The 24,536-nt window shown below is 49.1% G+C and overlaps 1 protein-coding gene across 1 annotated transcript in view; it reads left to right on the plus strand.

The window, feature by feature from the left end:
- The window catches only part of LOC115194957 (lysine-specific demethylase 6B), a 115,509-nt gene extending 93,137 nt beyond the window's left edge, over positions 1-22,372 (plus strand). The window contains exons 7-25 of the mRNA XM_029754861.1: positions 3,678-3,791; positions 4,003-4,129; positions 4,356-4,451; positions 4,579-4,834; positions 5,066-5,314; positions 5,549-5,731; positions 5,958-6,554; positions 6,988-7,965; positions 8,152-10,709; positions 10,905-11,028; positions 12,072-12,177; positions 13,918-14,123; positions 14,233-14,417; positions 14,726-14,989; positions 15,241-15,428; positions 15,759-15,900; positions 16,355-16,481; positions 16,778-16,951; positions 20,151-22,372. Coding sequence (XP_029610721.1) covers positions 4,008-4,129; positions 4,356-4,451; positions 4,579-4,834; positions 5,066-5,314; positions 5,549-5,731; positions 5,958-6,554; positions 6,988-7,965; positions 8,152-10,709; positions 10,905-11,028; positions 12,072-12,177; positions 13,918-14,123; positions 14,233-14,417; positions 14,726-14,989; positions 15,241-15,428; positions 15,759-15,900; positions 16,355-16,481; positions 16,778-16,951; positions 20,151-20,174 — 6,579 coding nt within the window. The 5' untranslated portion in view covers positions 3,678-3,791; positions 4,003-4,007 and the 3' untranslated portion in view covers positions 20,175-22,372. The remainder of the gene's footprint in view (positions 1-3,677; positions 3,792-4,002; positions 4,130-4,355; positions 4,452-4,578; positions 4,835-5,065; positions 5,315-5,548; positions 5,732-5,957; positions 6,555-6,987; positions 7,966-8,151; positions 10,710-10,904; positions 11,029-12,071; positions 12,178-13,917; positions 14,124-14,232; positions 14,418-14,725; positions 14,990-15,240; positions 15,429-15,758; positions 15,901-16,354; positions 16,482-16,777; positions 16,952-20,150) is intronic.
- Positions 22,373-24,536: the final 2,164 nt, after the last annotated feature.

The following is a 24,536-nucleotide window of genomic DNA, read 5'->3' on the forward strand; positions in this document are numbered from 1 at the left end:
TGGGAGACGGATAAGAGAGAGGGAGGGATGGGAGACGGATAAGAGAGAGGGAGGGATGGGAGACGGATAAGAGAGAGAGAGGGAGGGATGGGAGACGGATAAGAGAGAGAGAGGGAGGGATGGGAGACGGATAAGAGAGAGGGAGGGATGAGAGACGGATAAGAGAGGGAGGGATGGGAGACGGATAAGAGAGAGGGAGGGATGGGAGACGGATAAGAGAGAGGGAGGGATGGGAGACGGATGAGAGGGAGGGATGGGAGACGGATAAGAGAGAGGGAGGGATGGGAGACGGATAAGAGAGAGAGAGGGAGGGATGGGAGACGGATAAGAGAGAGAGAGGGAGGGATGGGAGACGGATAAGAGAGAGGGAGGGATGAGAGACGGATAAGAGAGGGAGGGATGAGAGACGGATAAGAGAGAGGGAGGGATGAGAGACGGATAAGAGAGAGGGAGGGATGAGAGAGAGGGAGGGATGAGAGACGGATGAGAGAGAGGGATGAGAGACGGATAAGAGAGAGGGAGGGATGGGAGACGGATAAGAGAGAGGGAGGGATGAGAGAGAGGGAGGGATGAGAGACGGATGAGAGAGAGGGGAGGGATGGGAGACGGATGAGAGAGGGGGAGGGATGGGAGACGGATGAGAGAGGGGGAGGGATGGGAGACGGATAAGAGAGAGGGAGGGATGAGAGACGGATAAGAGAGGGAGGGATGGGAGACGGATAAGAGAGAGGGAGGGATGGGAGACGGATAAGAGAGAGGGAGGGATGGGAGACGGATAAGAGAGAGGGAGGGATGGGAGACGGATATAAGAGAGAGGGAGGGATGGGAGACGGATAAGAGAGAGAGAGGGAGGGATGGGAGACGGATAAGAGAGAGAGAGGGAGGGATGGGAGACGGATAAGAGAGAGAGAGGGAGGGATGGGAGACGGATAAGAGAGAGGGAGGGATGAGAGACGGATAAGAGAGGGAGGGATGAGAGACGGATAAGAGAGAGGGAGGGATGAGAGAGAGGGAGGGATGAGAGACGGATGAGAGAGAGGGAGGGATGAGAGACGGATAAGAGAGAGGGAGGGATGGGAGACGGATAAGAGAGAGGGCGGGATGGGAGACGGATAAGAGAGAGGGAGGGATGAGAGAGAGGGAGGGATGAGAGACGGATGAGAGAGAGGGAGGGATGGGAGACGGATGAGAGAGGGGGAGGGATGGGAGACGGATGAGAGAGGGGGAGGGATGGGAGACGGATGAGAGAGGGGGAGGGATGGGGAGGACGGATGAGAGAGGGGGAGGGATGGGAGACGGATATAAGAGAGGGGGAGGGATGGGAGACGGATAAGAGAGGGGGAGGGATGGGAGACGGATAAGAGAGGGGGAGGGATGGGAGACGGATAAGAGAGGGAGGGATGGGAGACGGATAAGAGAGGGGGAGGGATGGGAGACGGATAAGAGAGGGAGGGATGGGAGACGGATAAGAGAGGGGGGGGAGGGAGACGGAAGAGAGGGGAGGGATGGGAGACGGATGAGAGAGAGAGGGGGAGGGAGGGATGGGAGACGGATGAGAGAGAGAGGGGGAGGGAGGGATGGGAGACGGATGAGAGAGAGAGAGAGAGGGAGGGATGGGAGACGGGTAAGAGGGAGGGATGAGAGACGGATAAGAGAGAGAGGGAGGGATGAGAGACGGATAAGAGGGAGGGATGAGAGACGGATAAGAGAGAGAGGGAGGGATGAGAGACGGATAAGAGGGAGGGATGAGAGACGGATAAGAGAGAGAGGGAGGGATGAGAGACGGATAAGAGGGAGGGATGAGAGACGGATAAGAGAGAGAGGGAGGGAGGGATGAGAGACGGATAAGAGAGAGGGAGGGAGGGAGGGATGAGAGACGGATAAGAGAGGGGGAGGGAGGGATGAGAGACGGATAAGAGAGGGAGGGAGGGATGAGAGACGGATAAGAGAGAGAGAGGGAGGGAGGGATGCGATGTCTGTCTGTCACGCTGTGTCTGTCTGTCTCGCTGTGTCTGTCTGTCTCGCTGTGTCTGTCTGTCTCGCTGTGTCTGTCTGTCGCGCTGTGTCTGTCTGTCGCGCTGTGTCTGTCTGTCGCGCTGTGTCTGTCTGTCGCGCTGTGTCTGTCGCGCTGTGTCTGTCTGTCGCGCTGTGTCTGTCGCGCTGTGTGCTTGTCTCCATTTTGAACCATAATCTCCTGTCTTCTGTAACTCTGTTGGACAACATGGAATTTTTCTAGCTGTGTCTTCTCTTTCTTAGTAGTTGTGATCCTGTGTCTCTCAGCGTCACTTTCTCTGGGTGATGTGTGTGTGTGTCACCGTGTGTGTGTCACCGTGTGTGTGTGTCACCGTGTGTGTGTGTGTCACCATGTGTGTGTGTGTGTGTGTGTGTGTGTCACCGTGTGTCACCGTGTGTGTGTGTCACCGTGTGTGTGTGTCACTGTGTGTGTGTGTGTGTCACCGTGTGTGTGTGTGTGTGTGTGTCACCGTGTGTGTGTCACCGTGTGTGTGTGTGTGTGTGTGTGTGTGTGTGTGTGTGTGTGTGTGTGTGTGTGTGTGTGTGTGTGTGTGTGTGTGTGTGTGTCACCGTGTGTGTGTCACCGTGTGTGTGTCACCGTGTGTGTGTGTGTGTGTGTCACCGTGTGTGTGTCACCGTGTGTGTGTGTGTCACCGCGTGAGTGAGTGTATATATACCAGGCTATTTTCTGTGTTCTCCAACTGTTTCTTTGTTTGCCTCTCTGCCGTGTGTGGGAAGGTGTGTGGGCGTGAGATACAGGCAACACAGCCCCTCCCTCCCTCCCTCCCTCCCTCCTTACTTGAAAAGCACTTTTATTTTCCACCCATCTTTTCTTCATATTCTATCATTCCTTCCTGTTCAGACCGTCTGTTGTCTTCCCCCTGTCCCTCTCCATCACGCCTGTTCTAATAATGGGATTAAAACCTAGTGGATCCAACACACACACACACAGTACAGCCACACACACACACCCTGTACCCTTGGTTGGTCTGTGTGTGTCTCTACCCCCTGTAGGGATTACAGTAACCTCAGGGCTCTCCTGTCATAGGTCCACCAACTCCCCCAGAACCATCTGTGCTCGGCTAATAATCCTACAGTCAGCTGCAGCAGAGCTAGCTACCGTCGCCCCCTAGTGGCTGGGACACAGTACAGCACTACCAGAGTTAACAATACCTGACACATAGACGATATGGTTAGACTGTAATACCTAGACCTTGTGAAATGGGCACATTTCTGCAGATCAACAGAGCTGTACGATGTCTGCTGCCTCCCTCCAACTCAACACACACTGTCTTTGAGTCACAGAGACGTTTGTAAGCTGTCTCCTCACCAACTGTTCCCTATCAAGACTTTCTACCTCTTCGTCCTTTCGTCTGTCCTTTCCTCTGTCCTGTCTCCTCAGTCTCATCCCCTCCTCTCTGTCTGCACTGAGTTTCGCTCTAGAGCTGAACTATATAATGGAAAACCTACTGGCAATTATTGACTTGCACCTCTCTCCCTTCCCCTCTCTCCCTCCTTGTTCTCTCTTTCTCTCTCCGTCTCCTCTCTCTCCCTCTTATTCTCTCCTATACCTCTCTGTTTCTCCCTGTCTCTCTCTCCTCTCGTTCCCTCCTATACCTCTCTGTTTCTCCCTCTGTCTCTCTCTCCTCTCGTTCCCTCTCTAGCCTAACAGGCTGTGTAGTATTGGTGTTGAAGACAGGTGTGTAGTCTTCCCTTGGTCTTTGGTGTGTGGCCTTCTCTGTGCTGCAGTGGAGGGCTTCACAGACACAGCTACTGTGGTGAGTAGAAAGCGTGCACTTGCATTTTTTGGCAGTCCACAAATGCTATAGGTTTATAGTTTGGTGTGTGTGTGAGAAAAAGAGGGGAGTGTATGTGAGTAATTGTGTGTTCCCCTGCAGAGGGCACACGTTGTGTACATACTGAGTGTGCACCTCTCCAGTGTGTGTGTGTGTGTTCCATACATTGAATCCCGTCCTCTTCCTCCTCCAGGCTGGATGCATCACGCAGTAGAGCAGTTTGGCGGGCGTGGCACACGGGACTCCTTCCCTCTGGACGGACTCAGCCGGGTACCATGGACTCCCGTGGGCAACCGCGCCACCTGGGCGCAACCTGCCAGGTATGTTAGGTTTCCACGACAACCAACAAGCCTCAGACACACACACACACCTACTAGTCAATTAATTACACCTACACTAACTGACTTAGACCTCAAGTGAGAGAGTTTGAAGCTAAGACCACAAGTTCAGTGTTAATCATTATTGTAGGTTAAGGTGTATATTTCTCTAGGGTTAAACAGGTCTCACGGTATTTAGTCCTGGTCTGACTCTTGTTCTCTCTACCAGGTGTTCGCCAGGTGTCAATCAACACCAGTTCCTCCCCCATCTAGCGCCAAGTCACATGGGCGGACTGAACCATCCCAGTAAATTCTTCAGTAATGGGTGAGTCCAGCATATGTTCCTTTGGGCTAGCTGTAGTCTCCGCCTTTCTTGTCTTTCCTGGTCACGTACATTCATAACTCCAGGCTGTAGTCACTGTAATCTGACTCTCTGTGTTTGTTCCCAACAGGCCCATGCAGGTTCGTGGCGGTGAAAAGCTGGAGCTGTCCCAGGCCATGTTACCCAGCCTCCAGAGGGGGGAGCAGCAACGCCCCCTTCCTCCCCCCCACCGGGTGTGGGAGCAGTTGGGTCAGCTGTATGACTCCCACCCACCTCCTCATTCGCTTGTACCCCTACCCGGCGACCACACACCCCGCCTGCACAGCGGTGGATACAGCACTAGGCCTCCTACCCACCTGCCTTCCAGACCCAATCAGCTACTGAAGGTGAGACAAGGGGCCAGTGATGTCAACACCCGACAGGACGAGTGTAGATAAACGAGTGGCCTATCAGTGAGTGACGATTAAAGGTGGATGTCTTGTTAGGAGATGCTGACTTTTCCTCTCTCTCTCCTCTCTCTCGTTCTCTCCTTCTTTCTCTCTCGTTCTCTCTCTTCTCTCCTTCTCTTTCTCTCTTCTCTCTCTCTACTCTCCTTCTCTGTTTCTACTATCTGTCAGTATGAGGGTCCTCAGGAGCATCATGTTCCCAGGGGTCCAGCATCACTGGGTGACGATATGTGGTCTCAGGTTCAGCAGCAGCAGAGGGGTTACCCAGGGAAAATGCTCGGGGGGCAGCTGAAGAGGCCGGCCCCCCCTCTAGGGGAGCACTCGGTCATCCAGCACACCCCGCCCCCCTCCCTTCACCCCTCCTCTCGCCCCAATGAGGACTGTCCCAGTCCTAGCAAGAGGAAGAGGAGCTCTGAGCAGGTACGTGGATGACTGAAAACACTGCACTCAACACTTTACTCATGCAGTTACTTTTACCTCACACATACAGGATAAATAAATCCAAGTCTATACTCCCTCATATGTAGCATCAGGTGATTGCATAGAATTATTTGACCTTTTGATATCTCAACTTAGTTTGTTCTTGTAATTTGACCATGTTGTTTTGATGGGATATACTGTAGTATTAACATTGTTACTCCTTCTCCTCTCCAGATTCCTCACCCCGGCATGCAGAGGTTCTCTGGCCCAGGAGGACAACCCCTGCCCCCCCAGCAGCAGCCCCCGGCCCACCTCCCCCCACCCAAACCTGCCTTCTGGAACCCCATCCACAAGGGGAACGCCCCCTGGGCCCAGCCCGAACGCAGGAACGGGCCTCCAGAGTTCCAGATCAGAAATGTAAGAACACTACCACATCGTCAACAGAATTCACTGTACTTATCAAATGTACTTATTCAGATGATTATTATAGTATTTTTGTTGGTGGAACTTGGTTTGTTGTGTTTGACATAAAGTAACATGTCAGTTTATGAGATGCAGGTTAGGTGGTCAAATAGTTTGTCTATGGTCTCCTAGCCCACAAGTTCTTACCTGATCGTGTGTCTCTCTTTCTCTCTGGTAACAGGACTCAGCCAAGTCAGGTCTGGGCGGATACGCCTACAAACCTCCCCCTCCCTCCGCCCCCTCGCCAATCTCCCCACCCCGCATCTCCTCCCCGGGAGACTACCCCCAGGGGTGCGGCGGGCCCCCCCCACCCCACAAGCCCCAGTTCCCACCTCAGGCCCTCAATCAACCCCCCCACAATAACCACCCCCAGTACCCCAAACAACCAGCTCCAGCCCCACCTCTCATGGGGATGGAGCCCCGGGGAGGTCCTCCTACCCCCCAGAGAGGCCCTACCACTGGGGGCCGAGGAATCAACAACCAGCCCCCCTCTCATCCTCCTCACCACCAAGCTCCAGCAAGGGGGGACAGTAGAGGAGACAGGGACAGTAGGGAGCCCCCCCAACCCTCACCAGCAAACCACACCGGCGTGCCTTACAGCCACAGCCCCCACCCCCACTTCCAGCCCCACCCGGGGCTGGGACACACGGCCCCACAACCCCGTCCCCCTGCCCCTGCCTGCAGCACCGCAGTACCTCAGCAGCACAACCCCCCCACCCCACACCATGAGGCATGGAGGCCCCAGGGCCAGGGCAGACCACAAAGCAACCACCCCCTGGTGAGTCCTAGTTTCCCAGCAGAGCTAATGTTGCACCCAGCCTCCATTTGTTAACGCGTGAGCTCCGCCTTTTTCACACTGTCATTATTTTCCGACGCCCGGCGGGCTCACTGGGCACTTCACGTAGACCCGACGAGTCCGTGAACAACTCCCATGTTACCTACTCATTGTCATTTAGCAGAGGGTTCTGTTTGGAATTGATTGGACTTAGTTAATGGACTTAGTTAATGGACTTTTGCTAAGAGGGAGAACAGGAAATATAAAGCATATCCATTTTGTTTGCATTGTAGTGTATCGGGTGGCGTCCCAAATGGGCCCTATCAAAAGTAGTGCACTGTGTAGGGAATAGGGTTCCATTTGGGAAGCGGCCTGTGTCTGTTTGTATTGCGCACTATCTCCAGTGTACTAACCTAGCATGTGTCTCTCCCTACAGGAGTCAGGTCTCTACAGGGCAGGGCCGGTATCTCAGGGGCAGCATCAGAACCAGGTCGGGGAGACACGGGGTCCTGCGCCCCTCCAGCATCATCAGCACCCCCGCCCCCACGTCAGCCCCCCTCAGGCCTCCCCCATACCTCCTACCAGGACGCCAGTCATCACCCCCACCTTCACCCCCCAGCCCCCCTGCTCACAGTCACGTAACAACCGCTACAGTAGTAGTAGTATGACTGGACCTGCACTCTCCACTGTGACCACAGCGCCACCTGCTGTGTGTTCAGCTAACAACACCCCCAGCAGCAGCAGCAGGAGAGGCAGGGAGACGATGGGAATGCTCCACCAGACCTCAGTTCAATCTCAGCTGGAGAGGGACCCAGAGAGGGGGCCCATCCACCCCATGCTGCACCCAGGGTATCAGGGAGCCCGCGTGGGCACTGCCAGCCACCCTCACCCCCAGCGGGCACCACCCAGGCCCCAGCAGCAGCCTAGCCACCACCACCAACCATCTGTCCAGGGGAAGGGTTACTACGGACGGCCTGAGCCTGATCGCACTCCTTCCTCTTCGTCATCATCCTCAGGACATCAGAGGGCAGGGGAGAGCGTCATCACCAGCAGAGGGTCTCACCCCAACCCCCTGCCGCAGACGGCGGTCACTAGCTCGCCCCATGACCGCACCATGACCGCCCCCCAACCCCACACGGTCAACTCTGCCCCTCAGCCAGCCTCCAATCCCTCTTACTCCAGACTCTGTGCCCAGTCTACACCCCAGCCCCCCCAGGCTACCACCACCTCAGCCCAGGGGTATCTTAACTCTCGACCCCAGCCACCTCCACCCTCAGCGCCCCAGTCCATGGAGGAGGCCCTGGATAAACTGGATGCTGAGCTGCAGGGTCATATGCAGGCCGAGGAGAGGAGGATGGACTGGGAGAGGGAGCAGGAGTTAAGGAAGAGGAGGGAGTGGGAGAGAGAGCAGGAGGAGAGGAAGAGGAGGGATTGGGAGAGAGAGCAGGAGGAGAGGAAGAGGAGGGAGTGGGAGAGGGCGGAAGAGGAGAAGAAGAGAAATAGGGAATGGGAAAAAGAGCAGGAGGAAAGGAAGAGGAGGGACTGGGAGAGAGAGAGGGAGGAAGAGGAGAGAAAGAAAAGGAGGGAGTGGGTGAGAGAGGATGAGGATAGGAAGAGGAGGATGGAGAGGAAGGCGAAGGAGGAGATGAGTAGGAGCAGTAAGGGGAGAGAGGAGTCCGCCATCGAGAGTCTGGAGAGACTCCTGTCAGGCAGCACTTCTTCTGCCCCACCTCCTCCTCGCCTGTCCACTGTCTCCACCTCCTCCTCCTCTGTCCTACCTCCACCCCCACCACCCCCCAGCCAGTCCTCCTCCTCGCCCCCCTACCCCTGGCTGAGCCGGGCCGGCGCACCCCCTTGTCCCCCAGGCCAGGCACCACCATCTCCCGCCCCCCTGGAGAGGTCGCAGCCGCCCCCTCTCACCCCCCAGACGGAGTATGCCAGGGAGAAGCAGAGGCAGAGGGAGAAATGGGGTGGGAGTCCCCCGTCGTCATCTCACATTAGTAACGTTACCTCAGGGAACAACTCCCGGTCCTCGTTGGGGCCCTCCTACCCTAACAACCCCTCTGCTGTTACCTCTTACCCTAACCACCCCTCAAATAACACCACCATGCGAGGTGCCCCCCGTCCACCCAACGACACCCCCCAACCCAAGGAGAAGGCTAGTCAGCAGGCCAGAGGAGGAGTGATGGGGGCTACGGGTCCCCTCCACAACTCCATCAGCATCACCCTCCGAGAGCCCCCCAAACTCTTTCAGGCTTTCCCCAGGGACAGCCTTTCGTCCAGGGCCAACCCCTCCAGAACCACCAGCAGCACCTCCAGCACAGGGGGTCTCCTCCACAAGCGCATGCCCAGCGGAGGCCTAGGCAGCCTGGGTAGCAGCGCCAGCAGCAGCAGCAGCGGAGACTCGGACAGCGCCCAGTTTGAGGAGGAACCATCGGAGCTCTCTACGTTACTCCCGGACGGTCTGGCCAACATCATGGCCATGCTGGATGAGTCCATCAAGAAAGAGGAGGAATCTTTATATAGCAGCGACCGAAACAGAGCTGGAGAGAACATTGTCAACACCTTCTCTGATACCATGCCACCGGACAATACCTACCTGTGCGCCCCGAACCTCATTCCGGCGCCCAAGCAGCAACCGCAGGACGACTTTGTTGGGGCGAACCTCCACGCCAGCCCCCCCGTGCTGAGCCGACAGGGCTCCCTGGCCTCTCCCTGCAGTCGGACCTCCTCCCTCAACGAGGAAGAGGAGGAGGGTTGTCCCACCCTGAAACCCGCTCCGGAACTCCACAAGCCAGCCGTCCCTCTCAACCCCAACCCCCAGTCGGGGACTAACTACCGCCACAGCGACCTGGCTAAACTCTACGGTCTCCCGGAGCCCGCGAGGAGCGAGTGCGACGACGAAGATGAGGAAGAGGAGTCGGAGACCCCGTCCAGTTCCCCTCCCCCGCCCCAGAGGCCCCACCTCCACCAGACGGGGATGAGCAGCACCTTCAAGTCCCAGGCCGCCTTGGAGAACCAGAAGTACACCTACAGAGGAGGTCCGTTTGGCCGCCCGCCCCCCTCCGCTCTGGGGGGAGTGAAGTACTCCTCCTCCCTCTCTCTGGGTCCCGACATCCAACAGCAGCAGAATAGCACCTCCCCCACCTCCGATTCCACCAATCACCCGGGCTTTACACCGTCGTTGACCCCGCCCCGAAAGTCCCGCCCACACTCACCCTCCAACTGGGAGGCGAAGAGACAGGTCAATATCAAGATGGAGGAGCCTGATATCTGGAGAGATGGGAGGGAGGCCATGGAGAAGAGGATCCATTCTTCAAACCAAGAGTCACATTTGAATCCCTCCACACAATCCATCAAGATGGAGCCGAAAGAAGAGATGAAGCTCACTACCATCTCTGAGTCTTCTCTGGCCGAGCTGGGCCGGAGCTGTGAGGTCTTCCTGACCCAGCACTCCAACTCCCTCCCCAGCAACAACACCTCAGGCAGGACCAAGACTGACCTGAAACATGAGGACAGGCACCACAAGCCTGAGAGAGAGGGGGAACGAGACAGACAGAAGGACAGAGAGACAGAGAAGAAGAGGAAACACGGCAGCAGCAAAAAACACCAGGACAGGAAAGACAGGAAGAAAAAGCACCGAGAGAAACGAGAGGAGATGTCCTCCTCCCACTCCTCCTCTTCCTCCTTCCACTCCAGTTCCAAACGGCACAAGGAGGGCAAAGTTCACAAGGAGAAGAAGGAGCACCTGCGGATCCTCGGGAACATGGACCTCCAGAGCAAGGAGATCTGGGAGAAGGACCGTGACCACGTTCACTCCGACATGGAGAGAGACCGGAAGAGGAGGAAACAGACTGGTTCCACCAGCGGAGACGAACCCTCAGAATGGGCGTCCCATAGTAGAAGTGAAAAAAGTTCTGGTGTCATGTCCTCTTCTCAGGGCAGCGAGGTTGGATCGACACTGCAGGGTTCGGCTGCTGACTTCATGAAGCTGAAGGCCCTGTCGGACGGGCCGCCCAAGGAGCTGAAGATCAGGCTGATCAAGGTAGAGAGCGGAGACAGAGAGACGTTCATCGCCTCGGAGGTGGAGGAGAGGAGGACACCGCTGGAGGAGATCAGCATAAACAACACCGCCGCAGAGGTCATACGGGCCTGCAAGTGAGTATGGAGGAGGAGAGGGGATGGAGGGATGAACAAGGCAGGAGTGTTGTGGGAGAGCGTGTGGGGCGGTCTTACCAACGGGAGCTAAAGGAGGGTTCCATTCTAGTAAATACATTTCTAAAAAGACAGTTGTTTTGCTCCAGTTTGTGACTGTGTTTGATCTAAACCAAAAAAATTGAACTCTTCTCTCAGGGGTGCGAGGGTGAAGGGGAAGTTCAGAGAGTCCTACCTGCTCCCTGCGTTCTCTGTCAAGCCTCTGTTTACTACAGATCCCATCCCACGGGAGAAACTCAACCCTCCCACACCAAGCATCTATGTGAGTCCCTGTCATTCACCATAACCCCACCAAACATCTCCCATATCTGTCTTTCTCTGCACCACATATCCCATTATATTATTATTATTATTATTATTATTATTATACTCTGTCTCTTTCTCTAATAATGTGTAGCATGAAATGAAAATCATTTTGTAAGCCTGTATTTATTATGGATCCTCATTAGCTGCTGCCAGTTACTCTTCCTGGTGTCCAGCAACATTAAGGCAGTTATATATATTTTTTAAACATTACACTTTGGGCCTCCTGAGTGGCGCAGTGGTCTAAGGCAATGCATCTCAGTGCTAAAGGCGTCACTACAGACCCTGGTTTGATTCCAGGCTGTATGACAACCGGCCGTGATCGGGGGTCCCATAGGGTGGCGCACAACTGGCCCAGCGTCGTCCGGGTTAAGGGAGGGTTTGGCGGGGGTAGGCCATCATTGTAAAATAAGAATTTGTTCTTAACTGACTTGCCTAGTTATATAATTTAAAAAAATCACAACAGATTTCACAACACATTAAGTGTGTTCCCTCAGGCCCCTACTCTACTACCACATATCTACAATACAAAATCCGGGTGTACGTGTGTGTATAGTGAGTACGTTATTGTGTGGGTATGCATTTGTCTGTGCCTGTGTTTGTGTTGCTTCACAGTCTCTGCCGTTCCATCAGGTGTATTTTTATCTATTTAAAAAAAGAATAATCTGATTCTACTGCTTGCATCAGTTACCGGATGTGGAATAGAGTTCAATGTAGTCATGGCTCTATGTAGTACTGTGGCGCCTCTGTCTGTTCTGGACTTGGTGACTGTGAAGAGACCTCTGGTGGCATGTCTTGTGGGGAATGCATGGGTGTCCGAGCTGTGTGCCAGTAGACAGCTCAGTGCATTCAACATGTCAATATCTCTCACAAATACAAGCAGTGAAGTCAATCCCTCCTCCACTTTGAGCCAGTACTGTACTGCCCTCTGTTGGTAGAAAACGGCACCTGATGTGAATTATAATGTACTAACTGTTCTATCCTCTCTCTCCCCCTCTGTAGCTGGAGAGTAAGAGAGATGCCTTATCCCCAGTACTACTGCAGTTCTGTACAGATCCCAAGAACCCTGTTACTGTCATCAGAGGACTGGCCGGATCCCTACGACTCAGTGAGTTTAACACATCCCTTCACACACACACCACATCATTATCAATCATTTATTCAACACTATCTACCACAGTAACCACACATCATTCATTCAAACTGCACTACCTACAGACAAATGGTAATCATGTCATCCCTTAAATGTTTGTAAACGTCCTCTCACTGTCAACTACGTTTATTTTCAGCTAACTTAATGTGTAAATATTTGTATGAACATAACAAGATTCAACAACTGAGACATAAACTGAACAAGTTCCACAGACATGTGACTAACAGAAATGGAATAATGTTACCCTGAACAAAGGGGGGGTCAAAAATTAACAGTCAGTGTCTGGTGTGGCCACCAGCTGCATTAAGTACTGGAGTGCATCTCCTCCTCATGGACTGCACCAGATTTGCCAGTGCTTGCTGTGAGATGTTACCCCACTCTTTCACCAAGGCACCTGCAAGTTCCTGGACATTTCTGGGGGGAATGGCCCTAGCCCTCACCCTCCAATCCAACAGGTCCCAGACGTGCTCAATGGGATTGAGATCCGGGCTCTTCGCTGGCCATGGCAGAACACTGACATTCCTGTCTTGTAGGAAATCACACACAGAACGAGCAGTATGGCTGGTGGCATTGTCATGCTGGAGAGTCATGTCAGGATGAGCCTGCAGGAAGGGTACCACATGAGGGAGGAGGATGTCTTACCTGTAACGCACAGCATTGAGATTGCCTGCAATGACAACAAGCTCAGTTTGATGATGCTGTGACACACCGCCCCAGACCATGACGGACCCTCCACCTCCAAATCGATCCCGCTCCAGGGTACAGGCCTCGGTGTAACGCTCATTCCTTCGACGATAAACGCGAATCCGACCATCACCCCTGGTGAGACAAAACCGCGACTCGTCGGTGAAGAGCTCTTTTTGCCAGTCCTGTCTGGTCCAGCGACGGTGGGTTTGTACCCATAGGTGATGTTGTTGCCGGTGATTTCTGGTGAGGACCTGCCTTACAACAGGCCTACAAGCCCTCAGTCCAGCCTCTCTCAGCCTATTGTGGACAGTTTGAGCACTGATGGAGGGATTGTGTGTTCCTGGTGTAACTCGGGCAGTTGTTGTTGCCATCCTGTACCTGTCCCGCAGGTGTGATGTTCGGATGTACCGATCCTGTGCAGGTGTTGTTACACATGGTCTGCCACTGCGAGGACGATCAGCTGTTCGTCCTGTCTCCCTGTAACGCAGTCTTAGGCGTCTCACAGTACGAACATTGAAATGTATTGCCCTGGCCACATCTGCAGTCTTCATGCCTCCTTGCAGCATGCCTAAGGCACGTTCACACAGATGAGCAGGGACCCTGGGCATCTTTCTTTTGGTGTTTTTCAGAGTCAGTAGAAAGGCCTCTTTAGTGTCCTAAGTTTCCATAACTGTGACCTTAATTGCCTACCGTCTGTAAGCTGTTAGTGTCTTAACGACCCTTCCACAGGTGCATGTTCATTAATTGTTTATGGTTCATTGAACAAGCATGGGAAACAGTGTTTAAACCCTTTACAATTGAAGATCTGTGAAGTTATTTGGATTTTTATGAATTCTTTGAAAGACAAGGTCCTGAAAAAGGGCCGTTTCTTTTTTTGCTGAGTTTATATTAAACCACTTTCTCTCTCTCTCTCTCCTCTCTCCTTTCTCCCTCTTTTTCTCTTTCCTCCCCTTCTCTCCTCCCTTCTCTCCTATCTCTCCGTCTCTCCCTCTCCCCCTCTCCCCTCAGACCTGGGTCTGTTCTCCACTAAGTCTCTGGTGGATGCTAACTCGGAGCATGCTGTGGAGGTGAGGACCCAGGTCCAGCAGCCTGCTGATGAGAACTGGGACCCCACCGGCACGGGGCAGACCTGGCCCTGTGAGAGCAGCCGCTCACACACCACCATCGCCAAGTATGCTCAGTACCAGGCCTCCAGCTTCCAGGAGAGCCTCCAGGTATGGATGGATGCAATGATACGCACACACACATGTGTACACACACACACACACACACACACACCTTATATTTCACTTACCTCTACCTTCTTCTTTTCTGTGTCTTCAGGAGGAGAAGGGGAGTGATGAAGATGATAACGAAGATGTGGAAGACAAAGAGAAGAAGAGTAAGGAGACTAGCTCTGAGACATCGAACAAAGACTCCACAAGCAAAGACGCTACCAGTACCGAGCTGAAACCAGTGGGGAAGATCATCAAGTTTGGCACCAACATTGATCTGTCAGACCCCAAGAGGTAAGCTGGAGATAGGGATGCATTTTATTACCACATAGAACATGTGGAACTTTTCCCATTTGTTCCAGAACTTTCCTCTGAGGTTTTGCCGACCCCTACTGGTCAGGTTTCCGTACTGCATCTTTATTACATGAGCCACATCCATTGCTGAGCAAGGCCATATTGTGCAAAATCACTATAGTACATACGCTCCTTAGTGATGATAGCATTGATGCTACTACTGCCACTCAGATTGGGTTCTGTTGGCCAGTTTAAAAAAAGACAATAACCCTGTCCTCCCTCCCTCTCTCCCCCTCTCTCTCTCCCAGGTGGAAGGCCCAGCTGCAGGAGCTCCAGAAGCTACCGGCCTTCATGCGTGTGGCGTCCAGCGGTAACATGCTGAGCCACGTAGGACACACCATCCTGGGCATGAACACTGTCCAGCTCTACATGAAGGTTCCCGGGAGCCGCACGCCTGGACACCAGGAGAACAACAACTTCTGCTCCGTGAACATCAACATCGGCCCTGGAGACTGCGAGTGGTTCTCTGTGCATGAAAACTACTGGCCGGCCATCAACGACTTCTGTGAAAAGTAAGTAGTGTGGCCATTGGTTGATACACAAGCATGACTTACTGAATGTGTTGATGAGGAACAATAATCCATTCCTGATTTCAGCCTGTTTGATGTAGGGAAAAAATCTCTTCCAGGTAACTAGAGCTCAGCTCGTGAGTCCTTAGAATGCAAAATAGTACAAGTGTCTCATCTACTCAATTGTTCCATTCTCCCAACGCATCACCCATTACCTCAGAGGATCTAACCCCACTATCCCCTCCCTCCTTCAGGCATGGAGTAGACTACCTGACCGGTTCCTGGTGGCCTGTTCTGGAGGACCTGTACCGCTCCAACATACCCGTGTACCGCTTCATTCAGAGACCAGGAGACCTGGTGTGGATCAACGCGGGGACCGTCCACTGGGTCCAGGCTGTTGGCTGGTGCAACAACATCGCATGGAACGTCGGACCACTCAACTGTACGTTACCTCCCTGATAAAGAGAACGGCATTACTGTTGCTACAGATGCAAATGTTTGACTCACCCATCTACTGAAACGCATTGCAGTAAAGCCATTGCTTGACTTTTATTGTTAGTGTTATTTTGTGGACCTGTTGGTCTTTGTCAGTCGTTTTGGCTTGAGAGTTTTGAGGGTAATGACCACAGTCCAAATCCACACCAACGGAACGCGTAGGCAGAGGGCTGATGTTGAAGATCCTATGTAAAAACATACAAGGTCACTAACAATTAGCCTGTTGAAGAGCTTTCAGAATGTCAGCCACTAACGTTAGCGTTGTTCCTCTCTGCAGCCTACCAGTACCAGTTGGCCCTGGAGAGGTTTGAGTGGAACGAAGTGAAGAAGGTCAAGTCCATCGTCCCCATGATCCACGTGTCCTGGAACGTGGCCCGCACCGTGAAGGTCACCGACCCAGACACACACAAGATGATCAAGTGAGTGCAGGCTGATGATGGGTCCTCTATTTAAGCAGTAAGGCCAGAGAAAGAGTGGTACGTGGCCAGTATACCATGGTTAAGGGCTGTTATGTACGACGCAACGCAGAGTGCCTGGATACAGCCCTTAGCCGTGGTATATTGGCCATATACCACAAACCCCCGAGGTGCTTTAGTGCTATTATAAACTGGTTACCCACATAATTAGAGCAGTAAAAGGTTATTTTCTGTCATGTCCGTGGTATTCCATTCAGCATTCAGGCCTCGAACGACTCGGTTTATAATTACACTTAGTGATTTGTTTATTATACAGATGGTGTAGTTAGAAATTACACAAGTGTAAGTATATCATTTTCAGGTTCATCTTCATGGTGTTTCAGAAGTAACATATTGGCGTGCTGCTCAGTCCACCCTGGCTCTAATCTCATCCTCTCTTTCTCCCTCCCTCGCTCAGACACTGCCTGCTGCAGTCCATCAAGCACATCCAGGTTCTGAGAGACCAGCTGGTGACAGCGGGGAAGAAGATTTCCTACCAGAGCCGGGTGAAGGATGAGCCAGCCTACTACTGCAACGAGTGTGACGTGAGTAATGCATCTACCCAGCCCTCTCGACACAAACCCTCAAGCCTCGTGTTTTACCCCCACGTCTGCCAGCACCGAACCGCCTTCTAACTGAACACACAAACACTTTTCTTCCAATCAGAGGGAGCCCCTCTCTCTTCTGGAAACCGCATTACTTCAACCCGCTGTCTTCCCTCATAATTGCTTCAGCATGCTTTCAATTCATCCCCATGCATTACAATGCGAGCCCTTTCCCCCCCCAGCCCAGTGATCCCTGCCTGTATACTGACTGTGTGTGTGTCTCTTCTGTCCACCAGGTGGAGGTGTTTGACCTGTTGTTTGTGACGTCTGAGAGCGGCAGCAGGAAGACCTACGTGGTCCACTGTGAGGACTGCGCCCGCCAGAGGAACCCCAGCCTCTCCAACAACGTAGTGGTGTTGGAGCAGTACCGCATGGAGGAGCTAATGAGTACCTACGACACATTCAACCTGGTGAGGAGACTTTTTCTTATGAGACACGCGCATATTTATTTATTTTTTATTTAAACTTTATTTAATTAGGCAAGTCAGTTAAGAACAAATTGTTATTTACAATGACGGCCTACCAAAAGGCTAAACGCATCCTGCGGGGATGGGGGCTGGGATAAAAAAAATGTTTTAAATACAATATAAATATAGGACAAAACACACATCACAACAAGAGAGACAACACTACATGAAGAGAGACCTAACACGACAACCATAAGGCAGCAAAACATGACAACACAGCGTGGTAGCAACACGACATGACAACACAGCATGGTAGCAACACGACATGACAACACAGCGTGGTAGCAACACGACATGACAACACAGCATGGTAGCAACACGACATGACAACACAGCGTGGTAGCAACACGACATGACAACACAGCGTGGTAGAAACACGACATGACAACACAGCGTGGTCGCAACACGACATGACAACACAGCATGGTAGCAACACGACATGACAACACAGCATGGTAGCAACACGACATGACAACACAGCATGGTAGCAACACGACATGACAACACAGCATGGTAGCAACACGACATGACAACACAGCATGGTCGCAACACGACATGACAACACAGCATGGTAGCAACACGACATGACAACACAGCATGGTCGCAACACGACATGACAACACAGCATGGTAGCAACACGACATGACAACACAGCATGGCAGCAGCACAAAAACATGGTACAAACATTGGGCACAGACAACAGCACAACGGGCAAGAAGGGAGAGACAACAATACATCACACAAAGCAGCCACAACTGTCAGTAAGAGTGTCCATGATTGAGTCTTTGAATGAAGAGATTGAGATAAAACTGTCCAGTTTGAGTGTTTGTTGCAGCTCGTTCCAGTTGCTAGCTGCAGCGAACTGAAAAGAGGAGCGACCCAGGGATGTGTGTGCTTTGGGGACCTTTAACAGAATGTGACTGGCAGAACGGGTGTTGTATGTGAAGGATGAGGGCTGCAGTAGATATATCAGATAAGGGGGAGTGAGGCCTAAGAGGGTTTTATAAATAAACATCAACCAGTGGGTCTTGCGACGGGTATAAAGATGACCAGTTTACAGAGGAGTATAGAGTGCAGTGATGTGTCCTATAAGGAGCATTGGTGGCAAATCTGGTGGCCGAATGGTAAAGAACATCTAGCCACTTGAGAGCACCCTTACCTGCCGATCTATAAATGATGTCTCCGTAATCTAGCATGGGTAGGATGGTCATCTGAATCATGGTTAGTTTGGCAGCTGGGGTGAAAGTGGAGCGATTACGATAGAGGAAACCAAGTCTAGATTTAACTTTAGCCTGCAGCTTTGATGTGTTGAGAGAAGGACAGTGTACCGTCTAGCTATTCTCCCAAGTACTTGCATCTTTCTTATTATGAGACACAGACACACACCATATTTCTTATTATGAGACGCAGACACACACCATATTTCTTATTATGAGACGCAGACACACACCATATTTCTTATTATGAGACGCAGACACACACCATATTTCTTATTATGAGACGCAGACACACACCATATTTCTTATTATGAGACGCAGACACACACCATATTTCTTATTATGAGACGCAGACACACACCATATTTCTTATTATGAGACGCAGACACACACCATATTTCTTATTATGAGACGCAGACACACACCATATTTCTTATTATGAGACGCAGACACACACCATATTTCTTATTATGAGACGCAGACACACACCATATTTCTTATTATGAGACGCAGACACACACCATATTTCTTATTATGAGACGCAGACACACACCATATTTCTTATTATGAGACGCAGACACACACCATATTTCTTATTATGAGACGCAGACACACACCATATTTCTTATTATGAGACGCAGACACACACCATATTTCTTATTATGAGACGCAGACACACACCATATTTCTTATTATGAGACGCAGACACACACCATATTTCTTATTATGAGACGCAGACACACACCATATTTCTTATTATGAGACGCAGACACACACCATATTTCTTATTATGAGACGCAGACACACACCATATTTCTTATTATGAGACGCAGACACACACCATATTTCTTATTATGAGACGCAGACACACACCATATTTGTTATTATGAGACGCAGACACACACCATATTTGTTATTATGAGACGCAGACACACACCATATTTCTTATTATGAGACGCAGACACACACCATATTTCTTATTATGAGACGCAGACACACACCATATTTCTTATTATGAGACGCAGACACACACCATATTTGTTATTATGAGACGCAGACACACACCATATTTGTTATTATGAGACGCAGACACACACCATATTTGTTATTATGAGACGCAGACACACACCATATTTGTTATTATGAGACGCAGACACACACCATATTTCTTATTATGAGACGCAGACACACACCATATTTGTTATTATGAGACGCAGACACACACCATATTTCTTATTATGAGACGCAGACACACACCATATTTGTTATTATGAGACGCAGACACACACCATATTTGTTATTATGAGACGCAGACACACACCATATTTCTTATTATGAGACGCAGACACACACCATATTTCTTATTATGAGACGCAGACACACACCATATTTCTTATTATGAGACGCAGACACACACCATATTTCTTATTATGAGACGCAGACACACACCATATTTCTTATGAGACGCAGACACACACCATATTTCTTATGAGACGCAGACACACACCATATTTCTTATGAGACGCAGACACACACCATATTTCTTATTATGAGACGCAGACACACACCATATTTCTTATTATGAGACGCAGACACACACCATATTTCTTATTATGAGACGCAGACACACACCATATTTCTTATTATGAGACGCAGACACACACCATATTTCTTATTATGAGACGCAGACACACACCATATTTCTTATTATGAGACGCAGACACACACCATATTTCTTATTATGAGACGCAGACACACACCATATTTCTTATTATGAGACGCAGACACACACTACCTTTTTAGTTTTATTGTGAGACGCAGACACACTCGTTCAGTTTGCCCTGACTGTGTTTTGTATACATCTGCCTGACAATCTGAGGCCAGTGTATCTAATGTTTTGTCCTCTGTTTGTCTTCTCTCGCCAGGCTGCAGCGCCCAGTTCACGGTGATGAAGATCCTCCACATCTCGCAGCCATAACCAAAACTCCTGCCAGACAGGACTAAACACACCTTTTAAAATGTCTTTTAACCTTTTTTCCTTCATTATTTAAGATTTTTTTTTACTACTACTTGCCGATCAAAACAGCCAATCGAAAACCAGTTTACTACTCATGACTGTTTACAAAACCAAACCGCCAATCAAACTCCCGTTTACTTTTGTTGTCTACGGTGCTCAAGACCAGCTTACTGGTTTCTGGAGGACTTGAAAAAACGGAAAGGCAGTTGGTGCTAGCTACCATTGTAAACAAGCAACTGAGTTGACGGTTGTTATCAATGGCATGAATTTTTGTTATTTCCGGATTTCTTAAAACAAATTGTCGTCTTGAATACTGAAATGTGTAAATGCTGTTTGTATTTTTTTGTGGGGTGCTGTTTTTTTTCTAAAATAATTTATTTTCCTTTTTTTTAAGACTAGATCAGCCTAGATATATACCACATTGGCCTTGTGACTTGTATTTAGAAGATAAATAAGATGGAAAATACTAATAATAGAGATATGACATTTTTCTAAAAGCATTAAGAATAAGAAGACATTTTTTTGTTTGGAATGCTTCGAAACATACGGGTTTTAAAGACAATTTTGTTTTTTAGTTCTTGTCTTTCTGACTCTTGTATGTGTTGTAAATTTTGTGTTTTTACAAATGTATAACGTTTATTTCCTTAGGAGAGAGAAAGAAGGCAATTGTCACACCTCTAGGAGTACATCAGGTCTTTGTTTTAATGAATTGTGTCCATTTTTCATCGTGATAATATTTCAGTTGGTGTAATAATTAATTGTGATTTTGTTTTGAGTTTTTTTTTTATATACAGATTTATTCTTTTTTGGGGGTGGGGGGATTTTACATTGTACATGGTTCTTTTTTTTAATTTAAAATGTGTCTCGTATTTATTGGATGTCAATGTTCTCCCCTTGTTTTTATTAGGGTTGTACAAGTTTGAAAGGTTTTTTATGGTGATTCTAAATCCTCTGTCACAACTGTTACAGGAGGACAATGTTTTCTCTGGTGCTTCTTCTGGTTCGATATATATAAATGATATTTCTAATGAATATAACTTACACCTTGTAGTTGCTAGGATACACAGCCGAGGTAGAAAATTGACTAACGGAATACTGTCTTTGTAATGCGTGGAAAAAAACAAAACGACATTTTCTGTACTTTTTTTTTTTTTTTTACCTGAGAAATCGTAATTTTGTTTTTCATCCATTTTAGGGGCCTTTAGATTAAATGAATGATTTTTTAAAAATATTATCTGTTGGAGTATTGACAGTTCTCTGATGAACAATTTCTTCTTTTTATTCCTTTTTAAGATGAGAATTCTATTTTTCCTGTTCCAAAATACCTTTTTATTTTCCTTCTCTTTGTGGTCATTCATTTTAAACTGCACTGTTTAGAGAATACACACACACACACACACACACACACACAACAAACTGAGCCAGACATGTCTTAAACACTTTGTGAATTTGTGTGTGACATTACTATGACTATTATTAATAAATAAATGCTTTTGATGAAGCCACATTTGCATATATTTTTCGTAACTCAATTGATGGTACTCGCCTTAGCTGAACCACTAACACAGTCACATGAGTTGTTCTTGCCGACGTCTGAAACAGACCACATCTCTTACCAGATACCACCACCTAATGTAAAGAAATAATGTAACATCCCGGTTAGTCAATCTGAAACTGTAGGCTACTGTGGGCTTGTAACTATAAAATCTAGTGTAGAATCTAGCATTATAAATTCATGAATAAAGCCTACCCATGAGCATTTGGCTTGTTCAATCAGAGAGAAAAAACCCTGCTTGACTGTTTACTTGCCTAGTAAAAAAAATCATTTTTTAAAAATATAATAATCCATCTATTGGTGTTTTTGAACATCCAGCTCATCTGACTTCCTGCCTGCGGCTGATTGGCTGACACTGACCACTGACGTGGGTGTGAGGGGATGTGAGACAGAGGAGCGGATATCTTCTATTTACGCTTTGGCCCCATATACAATAACAACCCAAACCCTCATATCGCTCGGCTGTTGCAACATATGCCTGGCACTTGCAGAGGTCGCTTCATTCAAGACAATCACTAACAGTATTGTTTGACGTGTATGTGTGTGTGTAGAACAAATAAAAATTGGTGTTAACAGTGGATTCCATATGGTGATTCTCATCCAAGGTAAACTGAGTGAGGAAGCAGGCCCTAACCAACAGCAGTGTCATACAGATAGCAGGACAGGGCAGGAAATAGCAGGGAGCAGCACACAGGACTCAATGACAAAGTAGAGATTTCAGTTTCTCTCCCCTGATCATTTCACTGACAGAGACAACTCTATAGTACGTATGAATTATTTCAGGGTATAGGAATGGACTACCGCTGAATGGTGGTGAAATAGCCAGTAATTGTTTTGACATCCATGATTATGGATGCTGATTGATCTAATACAATCAGGAGAATTCAACACAGACACACACACAACATTGAGGGAGAACGAAGTAAAAAAAAAAGAGCAAAGGCCGTTCATAAAACAAGGCAGATCATATTCAAAAACACCAAACACATATCCACCAATCCAGCACAGATCTGGTCCTGTACCTAATCTTTCTCCATTAGGACTATCTAATATCAGTTCTTTCAGAATAATCATTCATTCTTGCCTCATCAGTGGAAGCGGTGAGAGATAGAATGTCCGTGTGTCCCGTCCTGTGACCCGGGGTGAAGAGATCAACAAGGGGTCAAGGACAGAGGAACGCTGGACAGACCGGAGGATATCCTGCTTCCACAGGAAGTTGCGTCCGGCGTCCACTACGCCCTGATATCGACCGCCACGGATGGTCAGTCTGGGGCGGGGCAGGGGGTTAGGTGGTGATGATGTGTGGGGTTATTAATAAACATAGCCGATGCTCCGACTATGAAGTAAGCTATTATTAATTTACTATTACTCAGATGCTATCAATGCAATATATAGATTGTTATGTGGATATATACCTTACTTGAAGACGTTTCTTCAAGGTTTCCCTCAGTGAATAGGTTCAACATGGCACAGTCGGAGAGGAGTATTGGCAAATATTGGCAAAGAGTCTCCATAAGACAGTCCACTACTGACCTGGTTGGACAGACTCACAAAATGCAAACACTACAATTACTCAACCAACCTGTGTGATATCAGAGTTGTGTGGTTTCATGCTTGATTATACTCCTCACCACAGATGCAACAACAGTTAGTTTTGGAAGCTATTTCTTCATCTCTCACTCCCTCCGTCACTCTCTTTCTCTCAGCAGCAGTTCTGATTGCATTGTGTAAAGCCACATCCCTGTCTTCCACCCTCCTCCCATCCCATCTACTCATTCCTCTTCAACTTCTACTTCCACAATCCAACATTAACAAAGTAAACCATAGGCCGTGTATGACGTAAACACAGATGCAAATCAGGCTCTTGGGTGTACAGTGCAGTCGGAGGTAGAAGATGGTACTGATGAGGCCTTTTTCTTCTTTCTTTGCTCTGATAAGCATTATATCATCTAACAAATGACATCAACATGTAAAGATCAGTATCTCTAACTTATATATTTCAGCCTGTTTTGATCGCCTCTGTCTCTCTAGCCTCATTTATACCTGGTTCTAACTTGTGTCTTTTGTCCTGATCTTGTCAACATTCTGATTGTGCCTTCATTTTTAGACAGGTGTAGACAACTAAAAGGTAAATTGTGATCTGATTGTGATCAGATCTTATAAGTGTAAACAGACAGATCAGATCGAGATCAGCCACCCTTTGCCTTGATGACAGCTTTGCACACTATTGGCATTCTCTCAACCAGCTTCATGAGGTAGTCACCTGGAATGCATTTCAATTAACAGGTGTGCCATCTCTAAAACTTTTGACCGTTAGTGTACTTCAGGGGATTTGAACACATTTCTACCGGTAAATGAACATATTTGTAGAGGCAAATGAGTTAAATTATAACCATGGTATAAAATGCATAATCAACTCGGGGCTCTATGCGTTCTCTGGAAAATAATGCAACTCCGTGGAAGGTCAGGTCCACCACTAAGCTGCCGCGTTGTGGAACACACCTTCCACGTCATTCATCATTTCCCATAGAACGCTTAGCCCCTTGTTGATTATCCCGTACATATCTTAGTATGTCTTAGTATATCTTACAATATCTTAGTATGTCTTCGTCTACTGTTTCTTAGTATATATTTTCGGTGTATATACACATAGATTGCAATTGGAATACTGATACAGTGTTATTTGGGTTGTTGTTTCCTTCTGACGTTTCTTGATTTCTTGTTTAAATAGTTTTTAAA

The sequence above is a fragment of the Salmo trutta genome, chromosome 5, assembly GCF_901001165.1.
Source record: "Salmo trutta chromosome 5, fSalTru1.1, whole genome shotgun sequence".
NCBI classification, from domain to species: Eukaryota; Metazoa; Chordata; class Actinopteri; order Salmoniformes; family Salmonidae; genus Salmo; species Salmo trutta.